Genomic DNA, 25,138 nt, shown 5'->3' with positions numbered 1-25,138 from the left:
AAGCTATCGTTCTCCTTTCGTTACCAATCACCAGAAAACCATCCAACGAAACCGCAACTACGCCCCACCCAGCCTAAGAACCCAGCAGGTTCGTCTTCCAATATCCCTTCAATAAACAAGGATCATCCCTCACTGCGTTGTATGTTCGGGATGAAGACAAGGTTCCAAGGTTCCTATCGTCTGAAGTTACTTCTTCCTTTTTTCGATAATATTACTAGCAACGAACTGGTTTGATGAATAGGTAAGCACTATACGCAAATGCAGCCGTATAAATCCATTAAAATCGTGTACTTCGAATTTGTAATCCACATCGTTGCCGTATGTTCGTCAGGCGAGCAGAATACGTAACATTCAAAGCTATGGACGCAGAAAACCACCTTCGCCCCCGGGCTATTCCGGACATTGGACTGGCAGTGCCGGAAACAGCTACCGAGACCGCAACCCGAGTCGTGAACCAATTTCACAACCAGAGGACGATTACACATTGGCTGGTTTTGGTGGTTTTTGTAGCTCTTTTCCATCGATGATGTGAATATTTATCATTTCGAAAATAATGAGATTTCTTGCGTGAAGGAATTGAATCGTGACGCCAATCAGGGGAGGATTATAAACTAAATTAACCCAAGGAGTATTTAATGTTGTCGCGTGTGCTGTAAATTGGTAGTATTTCATCAATTTATTTTACTTCCTTGTGAATGAATCTCAATAATATTTTTTTAACAGTATCATTGATTTAGTTTTTAGTTTAGTGAAGATTACAAAGTTATCGTTTTTTATTACGAATCGCGAAATAACCAGCAATATATTTTAGCATTTTAGGAATACACAAATATTATTCCCATTTGATATTTGATATCATTTCGATTATTAAGAAAACTGTACATAAATTTTCTTTATAAATAATAACATTAAAAGAAAAAAGGAAGAACCTTCCATGAATCACCTGCCCTAGCTGAACTAGAACTAATTGTAGCGGCTCCTTAATTGTCCTTCATATTTCGCCATAGATTCTTTTGAGCATTTTCCCTTCAAATGCGGCCACCAACTGATCTTCTTTGGACATGTTTTAGATGTATGAGTACTTGGACTATAATAATTGCGTCCCGTGGCTTAAAACGTTTCATCACTTTTAGGCAGAGTTCATGTCTCCAAAGCGTTTGTGTTTATTGGAACAATACATGTTTTTTCGGGTTTACAGACCTTCACAGCTTTCTCAAATCTCAAATCACTATATCTTCTCTATCTTCTTCTTTATCTTCTCTGCGAGGTAATTCCAAGTTAGATTTATGATTTCCAACTATCTCAATTTACTGTAGGACCAACAACTAGTGGTCCTATGTTCTAATATTCGCATGTCTTCAGAGCATGCCAGGATATGGTTTGACTCACAGAAGATAATATCCTATTCCGAAATTCCAATTATCTTGAGTTTACTGTTGTACAAGGCTTGGAAATCGATTAAGGCATGTTAAAAATGTAACTTCTGTCGGATCATATTAACCAGGTTCTACTACGTGATTCAGTTGAAAATTTGGAAGAGATTCAAGATTATTTGAACATTCAAGAGGAGAATTTGCAGCATTTTTCCATATTGCTATTGAATTATCTTAATATTTTAATCATTTTAACATACTATTCATACTACCAGAAAAAAAATGTGAGCTTAACCTATTCGTATTGTAACATTCGTAGAATTATGATTTTCTCCATAAGAAACATCCTGGTTTTAGAACGTGGCGAATTCGCCAACAACGATCGTAAAAACCAGACCAAAAAAAAAGTCTCCTAAAAGGGAAGAAAGAGCTAAAATAGTGTATTGCATCCGGCACAATGACCGCTGTATGAGGATTCGGCTTCATAGGATTATTGCGAGCAATATTCGTATGGAACCAAACTTTATTCCATTAAAAAAATTCATATGCTAGCTGCTTACGGGTTGTCTTTTACACGACATAAAAGCAAAACAAATAAATTTTAAAACATATTTCCTCTATCGATTTCGTCTGGATGGTTAACGTAGAGCAGTAGAGCCAAAAACGACGACCGCACGATGGTGCCAAAATGTCCCGGTTTGGCGACTGGGAATGATGCAAAATTACCTTATGAGTCATACCAGCCAGCCAACAGTTTGTGTTTGCCGCTTATTTGAATAATCATTCAAACAGTTTCTTTTTCAAAGAAACGGGAGGTTTTAACTAATAGATTATAACTGAGACGCTATTCTTTTAGAAGTTTTCAAATGCTAGTTTTTAATTAGTTTTAAAAACTTAAACAATATTCATACGAAAATTTAAATTACAAATTTGGAAAATATTATTCATGATACAAACAAATTATACGTAAACAATAGCAAACCTATTAAATTAGCAGTCATAATTATGCATCTGCATTAGTAGCTAAAAGGATCGAAAGAAAATAAAAACGCCAAGGTCGAAAAGGTGTGCTCGGTTTGATTTGAAGCATAATCGAAGAATCTAGCAATTTAGTAGCAACAGTGCTAATAGAGTCATCTTGAATTCAAATTTCTCCGTTCGTGATGATTGTATCACGCAAATAAGTTTGCATCATAATTGGACACGCTCCAGAAGCCTCTGTGAGCCTTGTGTTGTTGTTTTTTTACAGCGTCTAGAAAGTCTCCTTCAAACCATCAAGAATGAGTGGAAAATTTTATGCAATCTGAATAAATAAATAAGTTTGTTAACAACACAAAAAGGTAGTTATAAAATTATCATATATCGTTTTCTTATGTAGTTTAACAAATGTACTCCCGATTCGGTACTCTTTTAACTTAAAGCATGAATAATCCATTTGCATTTACAAACTCATCAACATTCCAGTTGGGACATCGAGAAGCGTTTGTAGTTAAATCGATTGAATAATAAATGAGATGCAAGAGTGAACTCTACACCAGAGAAAGCAAACATCTTTTTGTGCATAAACCTTACAAAAAGCTCCCTTCAGGTGGTTACAGGTTCATATTCGAGGGTGAATAAATACACACATTGAAATTGTCAAGCTTTTCCCATTATGGTGCTTCAAACTTCCCATCCCTAAAAGCAACATTTATACTGAAGGATCGTAAATTAGCAATCGCTCAGTACTACATTATATAACAATGTATAGTTTTCGTGGGTCCTTGCGCAATAAGGACGACGAGAGGTTGCGTTATCAGTGTGGCGAGAAAAGTGCATCTGCTCCCCTTGTAAACTACAGCATCACTGGTTTCAAGTGTTTTAAATTTTTCTGAATTAGAAAAACACATTTAAACACTAATTACTGGGTTTCTGTTATGCGTAGATAAGGTTGTTCACTGCATATGTACAAATCAATAAGAGCAAGCCATTTGCAAGGATGCCTATCAGGCAATATTGTGTCCTTGATGAATTTATTTTTATCGTTTCGTTTAGAAAAAGAGCTTTAAAAACTACTTCACTTGCATGAGGATAACATTTGCAAACTTTACTTTATGTAAGGAGCACTTACTTACCTGAGTGAAAGCAGAGGCCTGCTAACTCCAACAATCAGCTGTAGGAATCCTTCGTGGATCAAATTAACACTCTGCTTTCGCAGCAACAAAGCCTCGTAAATGATTCACAGTCAAGCACACGTACGCACCTCAACAAACACGCACTGGTACCACAGCACAGAGACACTTTTTCACTGTTTTCCACTACCGTAGGTGTGACGACTGTGAGTAAGGGAAAAGTTCGATTTTTCCTTCGACCCTATGCGTTTTTCCTGTGCCTGCAGGTTTGGATTGTCCCGGACAAAAACAACACGAACAACCACCTGCAGTAGGAAAAGTGGGTGGAACGAAAGGAGACAAACACAAAACAATAATACTGCCTGTTTATACCTACGTGTTCACTAACCCGTTTAAATGAGTGTGTCATTTTGAAGCACATTTTGAAGGACCAGAATTTTGTACAGCGTTTACGAAGCTACAAACAGACATCGTGACGGGAAAGCAATCTTTGTGTAGTTCAAGTACAACAAAACTTGCCGTCAAATTAATTTACACAAATATGTAATTGCGAATATACCTATATCACCTTTGGCTTAATATTTTAAAATATTTCTTTTTTAACCAATCTAGAGTTGATTCGGAACATGATCGAATTGCATAAAATTCTGTATTTGTCATCCAAGCGATTGTTCGAAATATAAAGCAACAAATCGGGTAAATTAAAACGCACCATCGCATCTAAATTATTAGAAATTACATATCTGCATTGAATTCCTTGTTTTGTGTTGTGGGTTTTTGCATTTTTCGGAAAAGATCGGCTTCAATCGTATTCACATACGTGTTTAATGACCGTAGAAAAATTGTCCGTATGTCCTTAACGGTAGCCATAGTGTTATTGCGCGAGCACTTGCTGTCAGTTATGTCAAACGTTTCTCCGACGAAAACAATCATTGTGCTTCGAAGTTTTATTATTAAAACTTTTTGTCTTTCGTTTTAGAAAACGCTTTGGAAATGAAAAAAAGTCCTTAGAGTTTATAGCGACAATCTTACGAAAACGAAAACATGAGCGCCAACAAGGAAACGCAAGACAAGCAGAAAGGTGATAAGACGCAGGACATCTTTCCATTGAACATTAAGATCAAGCAGGAGAAAACAACCAGCTACGAGGATTCGAGCAAATCAGAAACGGTGGACAAACTGTCGATCGATGTTAATCTGAAAAATATTTTCTCGACCACCATCACCAGCAGCAGCGGCGGCGGCGGAATGGAGAAAAGCACGGAAAAGGTGGACGTTAAGCCCGCGATTGAGCCACTGAAATCGTCCAACGAAATCCTCACCGAACTTTTCCGTGTGTTTAATGCTGCTCCGCCGGAAATCATCGAAGATGACTCTAACGATGCAGTGGAACAGGAAAAGAAAAAAAAGAAACATAAACATAAGAAGAAAAGCAAAAAGAAAAAGGGCAGTGAAAGTGATTCCGCCGAGGAGCTGGTGGAGCACGCAGTGGAAGATGGTGAGAAACGAGTGAAAAGGAAGAAAATCAAAAAAGAAAAAGACCGCGACCGGAAGCACGAAAAGCATAAGCGAAGTAAACACCGGGGTATCGGGGAAACGTTACTGGTGACAGTGAAGCAGGAACCTTTGGATGATATTGACAAGCCTTCAAAGCAACGGGACGGAGAAAAGATAAAAGAAAACGGCAAACCAAAGGAAGTGAAGGCGGAGGAAACGAAACAGCCGGTTAAAGGCAAGATACAAATCAAAAGTCTGAAAGATAGCGCTATATTTAAGGAGCTTGCGACAAGCTCATCTCAATCGACGGATCGACACCATGAGCGTCAACATCACGAGCGAGATAAACCGTCTCAGCATAAATCGTCCCGGGGCGAGCTGCGCAAACGGAGGACTTCTGAGACAGACTTTTCGCTATCCGATGATGATGAGAACAAAAAAGGACGGTACTACGATTTCTATCAGAAAAAATACAACTCCTTTTATGCTGGATTTGAAGAGGAAAACAAGCGGAAAAGGCAAGATAGGAAGCGTGACCGGCATAGCGAGGAACGGGCTAGGCGTCACCGTTCGAATACGTTTTCTCGATCACGTTCTCGCTCTCGTTCCCGATCCCGATCCCGTTCTACGGAGCAAATAGATAAGCAGAAGCTGCTAGAAATCGCCCGCAAAAATGCCATTAGTATGCTGAAAAAAGGTACGCTACCGGGAGCACAGAATATGGACGGAGAGTCCAAAGCAAAACTGATCTCGAAAATGCATGCCAGTGGAAAAAGTATCGAAGAGCTGACCGCATTCTGCAAGAAGATTTCTCACAAAGACAATGCGAACGATCTGTCCAGCGTGTCGTCTGACGAGAGCGATCATGATGCGGACGGAGCAAGCAAAGCTTTTCATCACCCATTTCAGCTTAAAGAAACAGCTCCGATTGTGATGAACATTCGCAACGCTACCACCATTCAGCCAAAGTCGGCCGAAGAGAAAAAGGCGCTTTTGATGCAGTTTCCAGTATCATCCGGAGCGCATCATCGCTGCTCGGAAACGGAATGGATTCCGGTGGAACCGAAAAAGGCACTGCCTACGATCAAAGCCACATCAACCGTTGATTCGGGTAACGCTGCGAGTGGATCCAACTTTGGGAACAAACCGAAACCGAAACCTATCCTGCCGCCATCATCCACGTTTGTGCCACAACAGAATGCCGCACCCGATTTCTCTGTGCCGCAAGCTTCACAACTAGCCCCAAGTATAGTCCCTGCCCCCACACCAGCGGTACCTCCGTTAATGCAACCGCATGTGGGACATATGCCTGTGGCACCGATTATTCCACCTTCGTACCCATCGAACGATCCCGTTTTACCGTACCAATCGCCATACCTTCCACCGGGAAATTCACAAATGCAGCAACCCGCACACCCGACGCCTTCCCATGTACAACCATTTAACAATATGACTACAGCGGATACATCGATGAAACTTCCGGTCGATACCAGTATTCCTCCTCCAAACATGAATCCGATGGGTGCTGCACCGCATCAGGAATCACAGCAACGGTCACCATTTGCACCAGGACCGGGAACCTCGCATCCACATCCACCTTTAGGTCCGGGATCGGACAATGTTTTTCACACTCAGTCCGATGCACCCATTATCGATTTATCTCAGATTGTTAGTCAACGGTTGAATGCAATGCGCCGTCTGCAGGAAAACCCATCCGATTCCGATGCGAGACAGATGCTGTACAACACGCAAAAGGATATGTCATCGTGGGCCTCATCCAAGGCAATGCCCGGACAGTTTCTAGGATCGACCGGTGTCAACTGTCTTAGCCAGCGGGAACTGGCGGAAGGTTATCAACCTTGGGCTACCCGTGACATGATGAAACAAACGGCACCCGTCACAGGTGGTATGGGAATGCATTTACTGCAGAAGATGGGCTGGCAGCCAGGTGAGGGTTTAGGTAAAGAAAAGAACGGTTCTTTGCAACCTCTGCTGCTAGACGTGAAGCTGGATAAACGAGGCCTGGGCGAGGGCGAAAATAAACTACGTCCACATCAATCTTATCCCGTGCCACCGTTTGCGCGGCGTGACGGTCGATCTAGGTTCATGAACGTAAAGATCAACACAGACGGTAAGCATCCCGTCTCCATACTGTGCGAGTACGCCACGAAGCACAAATGGAATCCCCCAATGTACGAGCTGGTGCACGAAAGCGGGCCCGGTCATGCAAAGAGTTTCATCTTTAAAGTGCTCGTAAACGGACTCGAATATCAACCGGCGATTGCGAATAACACCAAAAAAGAAGCAAAAGCTACGGCGGCCAAGTTTTGTCTGCAACAGTTAGGAGTTATGATTACTTAAGAAACGATAGCATGGCTAGTGCAGTGATGGGCTTGCAAGTGTACAAAATACCAACTATTGGTACAATCCAAATCATTTGGCTTGGGTCCCATGCGCGTAAATCCGCCACTGTGGCAGTGTAGAAGTGAATGGTAGAGAATCGAGAAATGAAATGTTGATGAACAGAGGTGCAATATAACGCAAAAAGTTAAAAAATCAGTATCAAGCTAGGAAGAACCGAACCTAACTTTCAAATTTTTACGAATCCGTTTGTAAATTTAACAGAACCTATCTAAGCTAGGTAAAGGTAAATTCTTTGTACTGTAGCGTATCGGTTGCGATTGGGTTGTATGCAGTGATTGTAACATAGGTATATCTACTTTCGAAAAAAGCTAAAAATCAGTTAAGATCTTTTCATCATGTATAAACAACATTTTACGCCTCTCTATGCCGTTGATAACGAAGTGAAATAAAATGTAATTTTCTCTCCAAATGAACATACCTACCTTTTTCATTTTACAATGCTCATAACTTGTACTAAATAGCTTTCCTTGTTATAGGTGCAAAGCTGGGCCATTATCAATTTATTAAGATACCTATTAACTAAATAGTCAGTCCTAGAGATAATAGAGATAATATATTTGTATTGCTTCTTAAATGTACCATAACACTTAATTGCAGTAAAAATAGACATAATAGACTTCACAACTCATCGACCCATGGATGTGCTTTGCAGTTTTGGTTTGAAAAATAATATTCAAATTTTGCTTTTTTCGATTCTTATTATTTTTAATGTGGTGCAAAATCGTTAAAAAAATGTTTTAAAAACTTTTTTACACTAGTAAGCAGTTGAAATCACGAAGAAAATATCAAAATTTGAATAAAACTAAACAGATTTATAAATTAAACCGTAACGTCCAATTTGAATTGCTTTGGTTGATTAGAGCATTTTCAAGTTTTCAGCTTCTATGTGTAAATTTAACTATTTTCGCCACAGCGAAAACGTCAAACACACACAAACACATCTATGCAACAAAGTTAGATAATAATAAATTGGAATAATATCAGGCTCGGAAGTGATTGCCGGTCGTGGTAGCAGATTGGGATTTCACTAACGTTATACCAAAACAAGTTATTTTGTGCTTCGTGTGTGTATTGTAAAGAACATTCTCAACCTTGCGTTAAAAATGTTGGCTGTTCGTGGGGCACTTTTTTCCACTGCAAAGTAAGTTCGTTTTTTGTTTTACTAGCTACTAAAATAACCACTAGAAAATGGTTCCAAAACGTTCTGCAATTTTTTCCCCCTGTTCGTTCCCTGTCGTTTCACCTTTGTAGATTATGTAAAAGCATAACGATTGCATCCCGGATGTTCAATCAAAATAGCCCAAACAAAGTATTGATAACAAGCAGAAAGTGTTTGTGGGTGTGTATTTATAAACAATCATCTTCTATTGGTCTGTAGGAACTGCAGCGCTGTGTTGGGATGTCGAAGCAAGCATACTCTCCCGGACTTGCCGTACGATTTCGGAGCACTCGAACCGGTCATTTGCCGTGAAATCATGGAGGTTAGAAAATGGAAGCAAACAAAATGGATTCTGTAGTGATTTGGTACCTTCTTGTTTGTTGTTTTTCTTTCCATAGCTTCATCATCAGAAGCATCACAATGCGTACGTCACGAATCTGAATGCTGCTGAGGAACAGCTGCAGGATGCTGTAGCCAAGAAGGATGTCTCGAAGATCATTCAGCTTGGCAACGCGATCAAGTTTAACGGAGGTGGTCACATCAATCATTCGATCTTCTGGAAGAATCTGTCTCCGGACCGTAGCGATCCGTCCGCAGATCTGCAAAAAGCACTGAATCGTGATTTCCAGAGCATGGATAATTTCAAAAAGGAAATGAAAGCTGCCGCAGTTGCTGTGCAAGGATCTGGATGGGCATGGTTGGGTTACAATAAGAAGACAAAACTGCTTCAAATTGCCGCTTGCCCGAATCAGGATCCATTGGAAGCAACCACCGGTAAATACAGGATAACGAATGTTTGCAATCACACAAGTTCCATCAGTGTTTATGTTTTTTTTTCTTGCAGGACTTGTCCCACTATTGGGTATCGATGTGTGGGAGCACGCCTACTATCTTCAGTACAAAAACCTAAGACCCAACTACGTTGATGCCGTATTCGACGTCGTCAACTGGAAGGATGTCTCCGAGCGACTGGCAAAAGCCCAATAAGAATAACCGCCGCAGTACCTTGCGGCACAATTCGAATGATCGAAACCGGAGAATTGTACGTATAATGGATGTTTTTAAAAACAAACGTATCTACAACTATGCGCATGTTTTGTAGTGGATCAAAAAGCCGGTAGCTATTCGAAATAAATATATCAGCTTTATCGCTCCCTATGCCTTTACGAAATGTAATCCTCCAATTTTGTTATGTTGTTAAAAATCCAAAAATGATTATAGATGAGGAAACTTCATAGCAGAGCACCTGCAAAAAAAATGAAATAGAAAAATTCTCCTTACCTAAAATATCACTACCTTAGAGGGTTTCGGTGTTATCAGCGTATTGAAATCCATGTACCGTTGGGTTTGTTATTTCATCTTGATACATACATTTATTGTACACATCTTATTGTTTCAATATTTACACAGTGCTTCAAGTACGACCCGATTCGCTCGTTCCAACAATCACAATTCTATCATATGAAACGGAAAAAAGAGAAACATCTTCGTTGACATGTTCGATTCAACTTCATAGTCCTGTACACGCGTGATAAAGGATATGCATTAAATTGTGTAAACCGAACGAAATAGAAATAAATCGTTAATCATAAAGGAAAAAAAATATAGAAATAAATAAATCTTCAACTCTTCCAGGATTCATATGAGCAGCGCGCATTCTAACGTAAATGTAAGAGAGAATAATGTAAATAGAAACTGCTTTACCAATATACTTCCCCTATGAGCTCACTGGGCGAGAAACTCGCGAAGCGAGTATGGTATAACCTTTTTAAAGGAAATGTTTTAATAACGATTGTTGAAAATAAATGAGTTAGTAGAAAATATGTTTACGCAAAAGGAAATGAAAAGTAAGGTAATCGCCAAAATTTTGAATTCTTATTATGCTAAACCATTTCTTGTGCCATATCAATCTTCTGTACACTAATGATTTCAATAATCGAAATGAAAAAGAAAAAAATCGTTGTTATCATTCTCGTTTTGAATTTGGAAGAAATATTTTTTTTTTTAGTTAAGAGACTATTAATATCGGTTATTTGAATTCCCTTTGCTGCTGTTTGGTTATGAAAATAAAACTTTACACAAAACATTCTACTAACGTGATTGTTGTGACCCTTAAAAAAAGCCTCTCTAATTGTGTCTTTTTCTATCTTCATCTGTTCGGAAGATTTTCTTTGGAACCTATCTTTAGTGAAACAATCCCTTATTACGAACGTTGGCAAATGCTGGCAAACGAACCGTCGGGAGGGGGCAAGAAACTATTAGACAACGGGCAACCAGGTTAGACCTTTACTGTTTCCTTAAGAATACCTGCCCAATGCGTTAACTTCGGCAGTGTATCCTTCCGACATCATCAAGTGACCATTCGTTTCTTCAACTGAACATGCTAGCGCTGTTTCATCGCCGTATGGTGCGGTATTGTCGGTCAGAAATGTTTCCTCCATGTTCGGCACGTGAAAAGAATCTCTTAGCAGTGCGTCCTTTGCTGCGAGCTGTATTAACGCTAATGCTCCCTGTAGCTTGCGATTGTTTTCTTCTGGCTTCGGAGCCAAATTAATGCAGTTTGCAGCGGTTTCATTAGGTTGCAGTGCTGCAGCTGGTTTATCTGATAGTGGACGAGCACAGTCCTTGCTGGCCACCATCAAAACCGTCGGCCGGGTTTGGTTTGGATCGACTGACACCGGTGCAACGGTAGATAACACTGGCAACGGTATGGAACATCCATTACCGATTCCTTCCATCCGTGGCAATGGCTTGTTGTGGCCCGTCACACCAAGAAGTTGTCTTTTTGCCGGCGATATTGTGGTGACGCTCTCCTGGTGCAATTGTTGCTTCAGTGCCATCGTGGAAGTCGTAGATGAGAACAGCTTCTGCGAAATTAGATTCGGCTCCAGCGGTTTAGCGAGATCGTCCTGCCAAGCGTCACGCAACCATTTCTTTTTCGGGTTGAACGTAGATTGTTTCGACGGAGCAAAACATTCATCGCCGGATTCATCTTCCTCCTGGCTCGTGGGTTCCTGCCATTGAATAAGCTTCGGACGCGAATTCTTCGGCTTTGCCATTACTGGGCTGTTGGTAAGGCTCATACATGCGTTCATGTCCATCAGTCCCTTACGGCTTGATTTGTACGAATTGTTCGGTGTAATCGGTGACAGCAGGAGCTGATTGCTATCGAGCCCTACGTTGGCACCGGAATCTCCCCCCATTCCTCCATTCACCGTTCCACTAACACCCATCGGAAGGTGATTTTCATTGTTGGCAGCACGTGCGACCAAATGTGGTCGACGATTTTCATTCTCGTTCAGCGATACACTATCCGCTGTGCTGCTTCCGTTCTCACAACTGCCTCCATTTGATGCGTTGTTGCGCTTGGGTGTTTTTCGCGTTGGTGTGCGATCCTCTCGTTCGGCGCGATACTTTTCCAACCATTTCAGTACCTCACTGTTCTGTTCCGGCACTGTTTGTATAACAAAGTCATCGCACCGTCTGAGCGTATCGTGCGGATGATCAGGACAGTGACGATTTGCGTGCGTAAAACGCATCTGGCAATGTGCGACGGAACAGATGAAGGGTCGCTCACCGGTATGCAGTCGTTGATGCGTTTTCAATTGACCACTCTGCGTGAAGGCACGTGTACATCCTGGATAATCGCACTGGTAAGGACGTTCACCTAAAATTAAAAAAAAAGAGAGTTTAAAATATGTTTTTTTTTACATTTAAATGTTTTGTTTTATCATCATTCAGTTAAACTGCTATAGTAAATGAAACAAAATTTTGCAACAAAAGCAAATTGGAAAGAATAGCAATCTCTATAAAAAACCAATATTTTGTATTTTTAAATCTTGAAACCTGTCTTTATTGTTCTTTGATCTATTCTTTAATTCCCTTTCGTAAATACCTCGACTGGATGTTGAGACATTGATTTCTAACGGAACAAACGTTTAAATCGCCTTCCAAACCTTCACGTATACATTGCACAACATTCATGAAGAAAAAGAAGCAATAAACGAGAACACAATTTTGCGTCGGACGTTCAGCATATCACGTTCGGGACGAGTTACAGCTTGTTTGTCCCGTAAAGCAAAACGGGTTGTCCCGTAACAGGCAATCCCCTTGCTCGCAAACATCAACATACAAACGTGTCCCTTTTTTATTTTAAAATCGACAAAGCAATAAAAATCAGCGTGATGCGTAATGGTGCAGGTAGAGGAGGAATTAGAACTACCAATTCTTCCACAACCTTTCTCAGTTGTAAATTCAAATACTGGTTTAAATAATTTCTATTCACATGCATAGTAATCCCAGCAAAGAATATCGCATTCATACCAGTACTGATTGACGTAAAAGAAGCTATATACTACGCAGGACAAAAAAGGATTTAAAAAAATCCCTATTGCTATTCGCAACATAATTTTGCTGATATTAGAACTTAGAATGCCGGATGGTTTTTCCCTTTGCATAAAAAAATTAAGAAAATGAGCTTCTTAGGGTGACGATGCTTCTCGGTGGTGCAATCGTTGTTACCTGTAGGACAAACGCAAATTTTAGAACCTGGTTTTCCTGTGAATAAACGATCGGAAAAGTAGCAATCTTGTGAGGGGAAATGTCCGTATGCCCGCTTAGGATCCACTCCAGAAGAGCAACAAGGACAACTAGCAAGCGGAACTTTGCTGTTTTATCATGAACCGATAAATAAAAGATTTATAAACGGCGCACATGGCAACGCAACTAAAGGATGCTTTGCTTAGAAGAAACGAAACCGAAGAAAAAAAGCCATCTTATCTACTGGCAAAGGGCGACGGAAAAAAACATCCTGCCAACCCATCGTGTATGGGACAAAAGAAAGAAACAACTCAAGAAGAAACGGGAAATTCGCATCCAGAGCTCCTGGTTTTTTGTTCTTTTACCCTTATTCACAAAACCGAATCAACACAGGATGGAACACGTGCAACCGTGCAGCGAACTTTACTCGCGCAAACACAATCCACAATCCGGATCTATGACCGAGGGTGCGCAAACCCACCGTGACACATCATGCGCAAAAGGACATCATGTGCGCGGCGCTAGGGTTTCGTTTTCGCGTCCTTGTGTACTGTTAACCCCTATGCATGGGACGGTTGATAGCGATTGCGTTAGTAGTTGCTTGAGGCGAAATGTAAAGGGAAGGACAACTCACGTGTTCCTTTAAGCGGATGCTACAAGAAATAATTCCACCGTGAAAGAAGGGACGTATTAAGGAATTTTTTTTCACTTCACTAGATTCCTCTCCTCATTCCCCTTCCATGGTCGGTACTGCGGTAGAACAATGCGATTTAAATGTGGTACTGGCGGCGTTAGAATTAATCTCAAATGTCCCTGGAGAGTCGAAAGTTTTAGGAAGGTTCTACCTCATGAAGGGATTGGACGGTTTTAACAAACAAAATTATAGCCCCAAGCGCATCCTCTAAATCTTATTACGACGCGCTAGCATGTGCTTTATCAGGTCAAGAATGAAATGATAATTGAAGCAGTTGATAGAGATGCTTTTTTTAATGATTTTAATTTGAATTAATATTTTTAAAGGAGAAATATACTCATAAATATCTCATAAATTTATGATAAAAATCTCATAATTATCTGATAAAAATAAAAATAACAAATTCATTATTATTATAATTTTGTAGGAAAAGCAGAAAACGAAAAAGATTACAATTCCAAAAAAAACCTGTGAAATGATTAACTTGAAATATTCATCTGCTATTCTTTACACAATTTACTTATGCTTCATTCACTTTTGGAACACTAAACGTCCACCACTTTGTGTTTAATTAGAATTGTTCAAATTTTCTTATTATTTGTATATTGAAAACTTAAAAAATAAACATTTTTATATTTACTGGAAAGTTAGATTTTTTCAAAGCGCTCACTGTTTGTGTTAATATTTGCACTTTGTGGAATAATTTCTATAGTTTCTGATTGCATGGAGTAATGTTAGTGAATTACACTGCAATATTATATGTACTTTTGTTTATAATTGTAAATTATTCTTGATTTTTTAATAATTAAAGTAAAACGACCTATCTAGTAGCGATACCGGCATTCTAACGGCATTAACAGTACCAAATCCAAAGGTGTTATTATAACATTTTTAATTACAATGAATATTGCGAAATTCTACAAATAGGTACATACATATTGAACACACTATTACGATATTATTGTCCGAACGCTCGTTCGTTCCATGACCATTAAGATGCACTGTTAATCACGCATTATCAACAACACCTCAAACGACCATTGCAAAACATCATTACAAACCAAGACTGTTGCGGAAGATCCGATTAACTTAATGTTCGGACATTGCACCATCACAACGCCAACAAAGATCGACGAAAAATGAAGTTGTCAAAGCATGGCGAAAAACGGGGAAATGAAATCCATTTCCAACATTAATGCATACGCAACTCGTTCATGAGCGGAGCTGTTAAAACCATAAAAAGAGTAAAGGCATGAGAAACACTCATAATGAAGCTTCGTTCCGGACCGCAGAAATTAAAAGAGAACCAACAATAGTAACACAGCAGAGGATGTTTAAACTAAAGAAAGCAATCTTTAACTGTGGTGGAAAGAGTTCGATAACAGGCAGTGTAAAAGTGGCGAGTAAAACTGCCTCAATCAATGAACCTCCCAGCAACATCGACGCGGGGAGAGAAGTGCTAAAGCTTTTCTGCTGTTCGCTCCATTTTCTCCATTTCGTTGTTCCGTGCACCCCGATTCGGATCTAATCAAAATCAATTTAAACCACCCAATTTAAAAATCTCTTTCTCAGCCTCTTTTCGCGCTACGTTCGCACATTGCCAAAAAAAACGATCAAAGAGGAAAATGATGCGAAAAAAAAAACTTCCAAGCTTCGGCCAAAATTTTGCACGATGTGAATGACCACATCTTGGCTTCCTATCCTACGAACACTTTACAACACCAGCAACTCCCACAAACACACTAAACCTACGTCTGACCTGCTTATGCTACGAACGTAGATGATGGCCAACATCTCGATAGATCAGCCAATAGACACGATATGAAGCACCTTCATACATTTAACTATACTTGTGAGGTGCTCTGACTTCATCAAGCTCCATCATCATTAAATGGGTGCTCGGGGTGGAGTTTTGTTGTTCTTCTCGAGATGAAAAATGAATTACAAAATGGAGCTCGCTAAAGAATGGAACATTTCCTCGAAAGAATTGAACTGAAATAAATTTTGAGCAAAGAAACAAGACTAAGAACGACTAGAATCGTAATCTTTCAACCATTCACGACTGTGCTTCACTCCAGTACTCCAGTTGTGCTGTATGCGGCAACTATGAAAAATCTGAAACTCTACAGTAAATTGAGCTATTTCTTTGGCCAAATTCCGCTCTACATTATTCGATCTTGTTGGCACGCTGGGGGCCAATGCCCAGCGCTGGACTGTGATACGCGGTACAAACAGTCAATTCTCTTTATTTTCCGTTTCCCAATCTTGCGTTATGGCAATTGCATAATTAGCGAAAGAATCATGGAAAACCCCGAGCTCGATCTACTGGAACTATAACGCATTTTTGACCGTAAGATATTCAACCGGGGCAAACACTATAAAGCACCCTATTTATGCTTGCGAGGGGGGAATGGTTTTTCTCTTTCTTCCAATGATCCATTAATTGCAGAAGTAATAGTAGTAGCTGAGGCAAAGGTAGAAGAAAACCGGGCTCATTTGATCAAATTGATGATGAAAAAAAAAATCAAAGAAAAGGAAACGAACCATCGATCTCGCCAGCCAGCTGGAAAACGATCGATGGGCGATTTTTTTTCGGCTGGTGCCGGTTTGTGCTGTTTTCGAACCACATCAAGCCATCAGCGTAATTACGGTAATCATTATACACACCGGAGTATTTCGGGTGTGCTAGTGCACTGTTCGGTTTGTAAGAAGCAATATGCAAGCATCCGTGACTTCTGTCTGGGTGTTTTCCGGTCATTTTGCCTTCCGTCTTACAAACGAACGAAGGTGGGAAGTTGCTACAAGATCGCACAGGACGCCACATGATCCTGTTCCATTGTTTCATTCAATAAAACGATCTGCATATTTCGAATACCAAAATTCCAGCCTTTAACAAGCAAAACCTGCCAAACTGTGATGTTTGAAACAAATGTTGATGCATCGCAGCGTTTCGAAATATCTAAAATGAAAATTAAGCGTTGGCGGATTTATTATTTAATCATTTTACTTTGTTTAAAACCAACAAATCTTGGACCCTTTTTTATTCTTTTTAAAAATCGATCAACCAATGGTCCTATGGTAAAAGTTTTTTAAAAATGTCTGACCGTTTCCATTCAAATTCCCTTTTCCAACCAACGACGAAATACCATACTAAGAAAAAAGGACAAAATATAACAGATGTTCGAGCCTTTCTTTGGCTCAGGCTACGTCCATTTCCACTGATCCTTAATCGGCTCAAAGCGGAAAGGCAAAAGCAGAACAAGTGCATTTTCTACTTTTAGAAGAATATTTAACCTTTTTTTCATCGTGCTGCCCGTTAAAGAAGGCTCAACAAATCCCTCAAGACGAAGAAAGACGGATTTTGTTGAAAGATTCAAAGGAATTCTAAAACAAAGCAAAATATAGAGGAGTTCGGTAAAAATGCATGAGAATAAAGCATAAGAAAATAACAGAAATGTAAAGGATGTGACAAACAGGGAAAGAAGAGAAAAAAAATGATAAAAAATTAAAAATCAGCAAAACAGAAAGAAATGGAAGAGAGAGAGAGAGAGAGAGAGAGAGAGAGAGAGAGAGAGAGAGAGAAACCGCAACAACGCAAAGTGCAAGGTGGTGAAAAGAAAGATGATAAACGAGAAGAGGGCAAAGTAACCCCGAACTGCTATTTAAGCCATTTAATGAAGCTAAGCCAACTTCATGTGTTTGTGTGCGAATGTGTGAATGTATGTTTGTTAGTAAAATGTGCAACCGATACAACGAACCGAATACACCTGGGATAGTAGGCGAAGGTTTAAAATGTTGTGCGTGCTTGTGTGCGTATGTTGAACATATTGTGCGATGAAGAGAGTTGAAAGGCAGCATAAGCGCTGCTGTGAACGCTCTGAACGCGAAAAGGCGTACATAAGAATGTGCCAACACACATGCGGACCCAACGACGAAATGCATAGCAACCGCAATGCGCAACAACGCGTTCTCTCTGTGTGTTAGGCTCGCTATAGCGCCGCTCACATATCGCTGACCAGTGGACCGTGTCCCGAACCAAATGTCCGGTCGCAACCGCTTTTAAGAAGCCGGTGCGTGAACACACTTGCGTTTCCGCGAAAATTAATCCGTCTGCGCACCAACACACAGGCATATGGTTTACACACCGTCGCTATAGAAGCTTTTAAATAGCAAACGTTTCTTCGGTACGGTTGCCTCGCTGGTGTTCTTTTATGCGTCCAACCAACGCACGACCTCCGCGCGCGGATTGTGCGTGTATTGGGGGGCCGGAATCATGCGAATCATTTCTCTCTTTCATCTGCTCTCCGTTTTACCGTGCTAGTTGGTGCTTGGGATAGCTCGTCAACAACGAAACACCCAAATTATTATGATCCGGTGCTGTCGATGATGATCACTGTCATCATCATCATCATCATGACCATCACCGTCATCAGGGGTCTCGGCAGAAAGAAAGGAAATTATTTCATACGTTATTATCATTCGTTGCTTACTTTTCTCTCCCCAAAAAGGTTGGGGAACAACATAGAGAAGAACGTACTAAAGCAGCACATTTTCTCCAGTTCCACCTGGTAGCGGCGGGCTGTATTTTTTTATTACTATACCGAACGGACAGCCCCCTATTTTGAAGACGGCCAGCTGTGGTGGGAACCAGAGTGTCGTGCTATCAGGTGGCATTTTTCCAATAAGGATGCGTGTCGTTGCATATTGCATCATGGTAGGCGATGATGATAATGATGATGCTGGGGAATCGTCGTAAAATGCCTAGTTTTAGTTTCCAGAAAGAAATAAAAAATCTTTTGGAGCTATAGAAAGATTACACGTGTGGAAAAGGACACCGTAGGAAGAGCGATAAACGCAAACCCACCTGAAGAATGCGATAAATGGCAGCAGGTGCTGTGGAGCATTGCTTTTTTTCTCCTTACAGAAATCACCTGACCCCAAAATACTCGTCAAACATCTTCTCATAAACCTCATTGCAATCCATCGACAGCCTCAAAGCAGGTGATACTACACGCTATCGTTTGTATTGTTAAATCGCTTTCAATTCTCCACCTTCGAAGTCTTTCTTTTATCGCCGAATAAATCTACGGCGAATCAATATTTAAAATTCTCGGTAAGGAAGAGCTGACGGGCTGCCAAAATATTGTTGTAATAGTTTTTTTCCTGGTTTAATTACCTGTGTGTGTGCGTAGATGTGCCTGCAAGGACTTTTCTCTCGGGAAAACTCGATTACAATAGCGGCATTTTATTGCGGACGGTGAAATCGAACCCTCGACCATGAGCGTCGTCAGTGCTTCGGAACGCGGCCGGCCGCGCTTATTTTCTGACTTTTCGGCTGAACCACTGCCACCGCTAGAAGTGTTCCATGTTTGCGGTGTGCCGGATGAGTTGTGCCCACCATAGCTTCGGTTTTGATGCCCATCCGGAGAGCTGCAGCTTGATGTGGGACTGGTAGCATCACTGAACCAATTGTTGTTTTGGTTCCAGGATTGCTGCGATTGCGCCGATGTGTTGAGTGTTACGATCTGATGCTGCATACCATTCGTGGACGACGGTGTTCGGATCGGTGGTGGTGAACCGATGGTTACCGATGGTGGCGGTGTGCTTAAATAATTTGCGCATGGCGGCACAGCCGTCTTGAGACGTTTGGGACTATTTAGGGCCATTGGTAAGGTAGTAGCCGTATGCTGAAAGCACAGGGATGATGCATCGATACGAGTTGGTTGTTTCACACACGCACATTTACATCCAATTTAAAGAAACTTCCCGAACATTAGCCATTAGTTGACAGTTTAAGCTGTATTACACTGTTTTAAATGCACTGAACTATTCACACAACACCTCAGCACGCAAATTCACAACAACTTGGATCACTTTAAACAGCTTAGAAGACTATTGCTGAATTGGAACTTTAAAACGCACATAAACAACGCGTTTCTTTTTTGTTACTTTTTGTTATTTTCCTAGGGAGAAAACTACACTTCAGTATTCAAGCTTCATTTTACGCTTTGTTGCGATTTTATGAAAATCACGCCCGGTTTAAGCCATACAGAAATAAAAGAAATATCTCTTGCACGCGTCTATGCAACGCGATGCTTATTATTTTTCTGTCGATGCCTTCGTCTTCCTCCGTTCACGAGAGTTGGTATTTAAATTTATGCAGAGCTGGTTAATAGCAGCGTTGGCTGTTGTCCATTTTATTATTGTTTGACATAAGGGATACTTGTCATTCTGACTAAATACCTCTGTTTGTAGATTATTAACGATATTTCGCATTTTAAGCATATTAAAGAAACAAAAAGTGTTTTTGATGCATATTTTGGAATATTATCGTAAGTATATTCATATTCGTAGTTCATAAAATCGGTCCAATATGCAATCCATTACGAATATAATTGAAACCCTTATGTCAAACGGTTTGGTGTCAAATTTCACACTTTGGTTGGGCCGCCACCGGTTGGTTAATTTGAAATATTTCTCACAAATATTACTTTAATAGACCCCAATATTTTTAAAATATTTTTTATAAATGTGTAAGTTACAAAACTGCATAAAGTACACGAAAAAGAAAAAAATATTTTATATTCTGGATAGGAATGTCAATTTTGACAGTCGATTACCAAATGTCATCGATGGGCTATCTATCTTTAATGATCTTGGTTTTGTTTACAGATCAAAGTGGTGGAATAAACAACGTAGTAAAAATTAAAGCCTTTTTAGTTCAACAAAATTGCAGACATGGCAGAAACAGCCGCAGGTTCATCAAAAACATTTGCTGAGAAGCACGCTGAACGAATGGCCCGCTTAAAACAGCTGCACACACAGCGTAATGAGGCGCGCGCTTCCAACCATCAAGAGGTTATCGCAGAACATGAGCGCAAGAAGCTGCCTGCGAATTGGGAATCCAGACAACGACAAGCTGAATGGTTGATCGGAGATTTAAAGGCACGCACGGAAGCGGAAGAAAACGGACTAGACTACAACCGAGTGAAAATGCTGAATGTGTCCGCAGCCGAAGCAGACCGAATCGATAAACTTAAAGCAAAGAAGAGGAACGCAGATCCGGGCTTCTCAGACTACGAAGCGCAAACAGCACGACAGTACAATCGGTTGGTCAAAGCGATGCCCGCCAGAGATTTGGTCAAGTATGAAGAGCAAAAGGAGAAATATGGAGATGCTTTCTATGGTGGGCCGAATGTTATACTGCAAGGGTTGCACAAGGACACTCCAGTTGCAATCGACAACATGGTGAAGGATTTGGAAGGGCAGATAGCCAAACGCAAGAAGTTCTCTAGAAGGCGTACACACAACGATGATGCCGATATTGATTACATTAATGAAAAGAATGCTCGGTTCAACAAGAAATTGGAACGATTCTATGGTGAACATACCACAGAGATCAAACAAAATTTGGAACGCGGTACAGCCATCTAAAATGTGTGCAATTATCATTATCCATATTTTATTAAAAATATAAAACAATGAAATGTATTTAAAGCGGACAACAAAATACTTTTTTCAATAAAAACGATAAAAAAATTACAAATAAAATTATACAACGTCATGAAAATGCATTGAAGAAAGAGAAGGTTGAGCGAAGTACAAAACAGCTGGTATTTTTTATTTTTTTTATGATTCGCACAAGCAAAAATAAACATCGCAAGTAACTACAGAAAACACATCGAAACAATAAAAAAACATCGATTATTTGGCAGCATTATTTGATGAATTACCACTGTGCTCGTTGTCTGCTTGACAGCTGTACAGCGTGATTTGACAGTTGTATTGCTTCGGCATGGAAAAGCCGAAAAATCTAGAAAAGTCGTGAAATTTTCGCATTCAGTCAGCTTGTATTTGTTGATGAAACCCGCAATAGCTCACAGTTTGAAGCATACTGTCGCAAACTCTAGAAACCAATACTTTACTTAATAAACTTAGTGTCCAGCAATTCGATTTTGTGTGCTTAAAACCCCATTTTAATTAACACATAGCGTGCACTGTATCGGAACGGGAACTAAACGCGGCGTTAAATAATCATATAGCAACACGCTTTTGCTAAGAAACTATCGTTCGGGATCCGGGATCGAGTTTTCTCTCCGTGGTGCACTACGTCTGGAGTAACTTCTTCATAAGCTGAGCAAAAATGGCCAAATGGGGAGAAGGCGATCCACGCTGGATTGTGGAGGAGCGACCGGATGCGACAAATGTCAACAATTGGCACTGGACAGAGAAAAACGCTACACCGTGGTCGAAGGATAAGTTGAAGGCCCTGCTCGATGGGTTTGTAATTTCCGAAGCAGGCTTGGAATGCACCATAACAAAGATTGACAAGCTGGATGGTGAGGCAACGGCCAACAATCGGAAAGGGAAGCTGATATTCTTTTACGAGTGGAACATAGTGTTGCTGTGGAAGGGCCACTTCAACGATGAGGATGTGACGGGCAAAGTGACCATTCCGAACCTTTCCGAGGAGAACGATGTGGACGAGGTGGAACTAACGGTGTCGTTGGATAGTTCTAATCCGGCCTCGGAGAAGATGAAGCTATTTATGTATAATGTCGGACGGGAGAAGCTACGGAAACAGCTGGGCACCTACATCCGTGAGCTTAAGGCCGACTTTGCTAAAGGGTTGATACTGCCGAAAAAGGACGAAGTGAATGGTACAGAGACGGTACCGCAGAAGAATGACAAAGAAACTGTGTTCGCTAGCGGATTTAACAAGAAAAAGATTGACCTCGAAACCATAACCAGTGCGAAAGATTCCTCGAAAAAGGTCTCTGGGTGTAAGCTGGACTTGAAGACGCTGGAAATGACGGAAAAGTTCCAGTGTAGGTCGAATGAATTGTTCGACGCGCTTACAAGGGAGGACATGGTGACGGCATTCACCCGAGGCCACGTTAAGCACGAACTGTTCAAGGGAGGAGAGTAAGTGAAGCTATCCTGTTCGGGGATTTCAAGGGATGCAACATGATTTAATATATATTTTTCTCCGTTTTAGTTTCGTTTACTTTGGAGGCAATATTAGTGGCAAGTTTGAAGAAATTGTGCCCAATAAGAAACTTGTACAGACCTGGCGATACAAAGAGTGGCCTTCGGGACATTATTCTTCTGTAACAATGGAGTTAGAAGAGGAGGTATGTAAATTTTGCGTAGTGTATTACCTCATACAAAATCCCCGCAAAACGTTGTTTGTTAAATGTTGTATTAGATACAGTTATGTTAGTCAATGCTACAACAAAATCAATTTGGCTAAATCGATTGAGTATTATTTTTGCATGGTACAAACATATTTTACACTTTTTATTTATTTATATTTGTCCTTTAACGTCATCGGAAATTTGGCTCTTCGTTGCATTCTATTTGTGTGCTCGAAAAGCAGCTTAAATTAAAGAATGTTACGCAAGATTACATGTGAATGTGTATTGGGCTATAACAATCTTCAACAGTATCGTTTTGCATTAATTCATGGGCCAAAAAACTTTGTTCAGGCTGCGATTAGACCATTCTGGATGGGTAAACAAATTTTACTAATTTATTAATTTATTTATTTTTTTACAAATTTTACTAATTTTATTAATTTTTACTAATTTTCAAACTCAAATAATATTACCTTTGAAATATTCAGTGAAAAAAATTATTACATATCATTAATTTTATTATTACGGCATTTGACGTATTATATCAGCATCGGTTGTGCTAATGGTTACAGTAAACTTAAAGAATTTCCTCTATGTATGATTAACAATCACCCGATGTACCATTTCGATTTTTGTAAATTTCAGTGTTCGGTTGAAATATTTGTGTTTTTGAAAGTATTATTTAATATAATATAATATAATTTATTATTTCATTTAATTTGGTATAAACTCTTATCATTTCCGCTGAAATAATCTTTAAGTGGAATGAGCAATGATTATCAAACAATATAACCCATTTTTTACGCTCTAAGTTTACTTCCTATGTGCTCTATGTATGTATACTATTCATGGTTTTATCTTCTAGGAGGACCACACAGCACTTAAACTCACCCAAACGATGATTCCGGCGGCCGAATTCGAAAGGACTGAACAGAACTGGAAGCGATACTACTGGAATAGTATTCGAAGTGCGTTTGGATTCGGAAGTTTTCTTTGCTAAAGGAAAGAAAAAACTTGGTATAATCATTCACTGTCACCAACACCACCCCAACATGCACTCTTTTGCACGTTCTGTCTCAACAAATTCCTACGCAATTGTCGAAGAGTATGGAGTAATGGTACTGATCGTGAAAATTGATATCTATGGTATCTAGGTACAAGAACAGTAATTTTCTCGGGCAACGAATCCCAAACTACGATACGATGATAGTAGGATGACAGATGAGAAACGGTCAGAAACAAAGCTCAGTTTGAATGCGATTAGAATTCAACATTTGTTCTATACCAGCTACTATTTGGAATGCATTGATTTGAGTACGGAAGGGTCCCATTTATTGAAATACAGCCATAGTAAGACAAGTATAGTTGAATCAACATGTTTTTGCCTTTCGTTCCTGCAACTGAGAAAATACATTTGCCCATGCCTGCCACTAGCTAGCTGTTGGCTTGCTGGATTTAATAGAGTAGGACATCTTTGAACATATTATGTTCCCGTTCAATTGCATATTTCATTGCTTTAATTTATATTAGCGAAAAATTAAACCCGTTCCGATAGTGAAACGTAGGATTGTGTCTTGCGAGAACAAAACAAGGAACAACGAGCAAAGCGCGTGGCATTGTAATGTGAGGCGTTTTTACTTTTGATATAATAAAAAGTAAACAAGTAATACTAACTAATGTGCTGAAAATGTTCATCCAGTGTATTTTATGCAGTTGGAAAGAATGAGTTTTTTCTAAAGTAAAATTATTCTTGTATAGTTTTCTCGTAACACGCTCTCGAAAACAAAAACGATAAAGACTGATGAGTGAACAATGAGTTTTTTTTTCTGGTTGACAGATAAGCAACTTTATTGAATGGTTGATTTTTAAAAGTTTTGTCAGCAGCATTTCCAACTCCGGCTCGTTTCAGCTTCTGGACATCATAACTTCTTGACCAAAGTGGAAAAGTTTTCGGAAACAAAATGACGTTCGGATGAGCTGCTATTGGTGAAAGGACTAACTATGCTCGGTAATCCAGGATCTATTCCCATCGTCCGTGTTTAGTACCTAGGTCAAGATATACGCAACCACGAAGAAGTTGAGTTTTGGGAAAGCGAATGTGCTACATAAATAATTTTATTGTTCAGAACAACGGAAAGGAGAAATTTATACATCTATTATCTGTGTCCAGAGAGGCAAGAGAGCAAAGAAAAAAAAAGAGAGAG

General features: G+C 39.9%; 6 protein-coding genes across 6 annotated transcripts in view; 4 read left to right on the top strand and 2 right to left on the bottom strand.

Moving 5' to 3' along the window:
• The window catches only part of LOC125769600 (kinesin-like protein unc-104), a 37,236-nt gene extending 33,443 nt beyond the window's left edge, over window positions 1-3,793 (bottom strand). The window contains exon 1 of the mRNA XM_049438345.1: window positions 3,488-3,793. The gene's annotated coding sequence lies outside the window, so the exon portion shown is untranslated. The remainder of the gene's footprint in view (window positions 1-3,487) is intronic.
• Window positions 3,794-4,361: 568 nt separating this feature from the next.
• On the top strand, window positions 4,362-7,818 carry LOC125769608 (protein Son-like). Its single transcript, XM_049438396.1, has one exon. It carries the CDS (start codon window positions 4,529-4,531, stop codon window positions 7,340-7,342), a length of 2,814 nt encoding a protein of 937 aa, XP_049294353.1. The 5' UTR covers window positions 4,362-4,528; the 3' UTR covers window positions 7,343-7,818.
• Window positions 7,819-8,354: 536 nt separating this feature from the next.
• On the top strand, window positions 8,355-9,740 carry LOC125769679 (superoxide dismutase [Mn], mitochondrial). Its single transcript, XM_049438486.1, has 4 exons — window positions 8,355-8,546; window positions 8,784-8,886; window positions 8,963-9,338; window positions 9,409-9,740. The coding sequence occupies exons 1-4, from the start codon at window positions 8,509-8,511 to the stop codon at window positions 9,549-9,551; spliced, it is 660 nt and encodes a 219-aa protein (XP_049294443.1). The 5' UTR covers window positions 8,355-8,508; the 3' UTR covers window positions 9,552-9,740.
• A 170-nt stretch (window positions 9,741-9,910) lies between these two features.
• On the bottom strand, window positions 9,911-20,208 carry LOC125769621 (uncharacterized). Its single transcript, XM_049438417.1, has 2 exons — window positions 18,974-20,208; window positions 9,911-12,231 (listed from the first exon to the last, which is right to left on the bottom strand). Exons 1-2 carry the CDS (start codon window positions 19,461-19,463, stop codon window positions 10,862-10,864), a joined length of 1,860 nt encoding a protein of 619 aa, XP_049294374.1. The 5' UTR covers window positions 19,464-20,208; the 3' UTR covers window positions 9,911-10,861.
• A 225-nt stretch (window positions 20,209-20,433) lies between these two features.
• On the top strand, window positions 20,434-21,307 carry LOC125769677 (pre-mRNA-splicing factor Syf2). Its single transcript, XM_049438484.1, has one exon. It carries the CDS (start codon window positions 20,536-20,538, stop codon window positions 21,229-21,231), a length of 696 nt encoding a protein of 231 aa, XP_049294441.1. The 5' UTR covers window positions 20,434-20,535; the 3' UTR covers window positions 21,232-21,307.
• A 299-nt stretch (window positions 21,308-21,606) lies between these two features.
• Window positions 21,607-24,611, top strand: LOC125769654 (activator of 90 kDa heat shock protein ATPase homolog 1). The gene is made up of 3 exons (XM_049438462.1): window positions 21,607-22,722; window positions 22,796-22,931; window positions 23,800-24,611. The coding sequence occupies exons 1-3, from the start codon at window positions 21,941-21,943 to the stop codon at window positions 23,932-23,934; spliced, it is 1,053 nt and encodes a 350-aa protein (XP_049294419.1). The 5' UTR covers window positions 21,607-21,940; the 3' UTR covers window positions 23,935-24,611.
• Window positions 24,612-25,138: the final 527 nt, after the last annotated feature.

The sequence above is a fragment of the Anopheles funestus genome, chromosome 3RL (genome assembly GCF_943734845.2).
Source record: "Anopheles funestus chromosome 3RL, idAnoFuneDA-416_04, whole genome shotgun sequence".
Lineage (NCBI taxonomy): Eukaryota > Metazoa > Arthropoda > Insecta > Diptera > Culicidae > Anopheles > Anopheles funestus.
Note: the sequence above shows the minus strand (reverse complement) of the source record. Positions and strands in the feature narration are given on the sequence as shown.